At 45.1% G+C, this 1,317-nt stretch overlaps 1 protein-coding gene across 1 annotated transcript in view; it reads right to left on the minus strand.

Annotated features, from left to right (window-relative positions):
* The window catches only part of LOC103211144 (dynein axonemal heavy chain 5), a 240,282-nt gene that overhangs the window by 236,207 nt on the left and 2,758 nt on the right, over positions 1–1,317 (minus strand). Inside the window, exon 3 of the mRNA XM_007957061.1 lies at positions 685–848. Within this exon, the coding sequence (XP_007955252.1) occupies positions 685–848 (164 nt within the window). The remainder of the gene's footprint in view (positions 1–684; positions 849–1,317) is intronic.

Below are 1,317 nucleotides of genomic sequence, written 5' to 3' on the forward strand. Positions count from 1 at the left end.
GTGTGTATGTGTGCGTGTGTGTGCATGTCCATGTGTGTGTGAACTGTCAGATATTATATGAGGCATTCATTACAGTATAAGCATGTCTGTTTGGGTATAAATACACTGCTTTTAATTGTTCTTGGCTGAGTTTCATCAAATATTTTGGTTCTTCAAGTGTTTATCTGAAAAGAATATCCAAAAAATAAGTGTATTAATTTTACAAAGCAAAGACTCCATGAGAATATTTGTTGAGATCTTGTCCAGACTCACAAGCAACCTTAAGTCCTATTATTCCAAAGTCATGACAAGACCTAATTGGTGCCTGAAGAGACTATGAAGCTACAAACTCAGTTTTATCTGTGCAACAACTTCTAACATGATTTTTTCTTTTTTCCAGTGGCCATCAAGCCCAGCCCCCCATGGGTCAGTGTAGGACCATGTTCCACTGGGTTCTCAGTGACAGGTTTTTCAGAACTCACTCACCCGGCCTCTCTGACAAGGCCCCTCTGGGTGGACTCAAATCTCCAGCCTTTTGGTTAGCAGACAAGTGCATATCTGCCTACAGCACTGAGGAACTCCTAAACATGACTTTACTCTTGGCAAAATAAGGCAGCCTTGCTTAATGCTGCCTAGTCCCTCTGTTCCCATTTATCTCCAAGATGTCAAGAGACCTTCCCAAAGCAAACACACTGGTGAACTTACCCAGTAAGGGATTTCTGGCATATCTCCAGCTGCTCCAGTAAGTGTGGTAAAAGCTGCCCCATGGTCTCATCTCCAACACAGCAATGAACCACATTTGGCATTTCATGTGCGCGAGTCATGATCTTCACCCAAGACTTATCTATGTTGGAAAAGCGCTTAGCTTCCTGTAAGAACATGGTAACAAAGCACACTCAGCCATGTATATGACCTTAGTGACAGACCACCTCACATTTGCTGTTAGTTGTCATCAAGTAGGCCCCCAACTCATGGCCCCCCATGCACAATGGGGTGAAACACTGTGCAGTCCTGCTCCATCCCCATGATTGTGGCCAATCAGACGATTGTGGTTCATGGGCTTTTCACTGGCTGAATTTTAGAAGTAAATCACAAAGCCTTTTTCCTAGCCCATCTTATCCTGGAAGCTCCACTGAAACCTGTCCACATCACGAGGGCATGTAAGCCTCCAGGAGTGACAGATGGGTGGTGGCTGCACTTGAAGTTCACTGGGCCCAGTCAAACCCAAGTGCCCCTCATGGAAGGCAAGAATCTACCACTGAACCACCACAAGAACCCTCCCAGTAAACCAGGGCTCAAACAAGTCTCAATAAACCTGTGGCCATGGCATCGATTCCA

Source organism: Orycteropus afer, unplaced genomic scaffold, assembly GCF_000298275.1.
Source record: "Orycteropus afer afer isolate SDZICR_OR568_19922 unplaced genomic scaffold, OryAfe1.0 scaffold00700, whole genome shotgun sequence".
NCBI lineage: Eukaryota > Metazoa > Chordata > Mammalia > Tubulidentata > Orycteropodidae > Orycteropus > Orycteropus afer.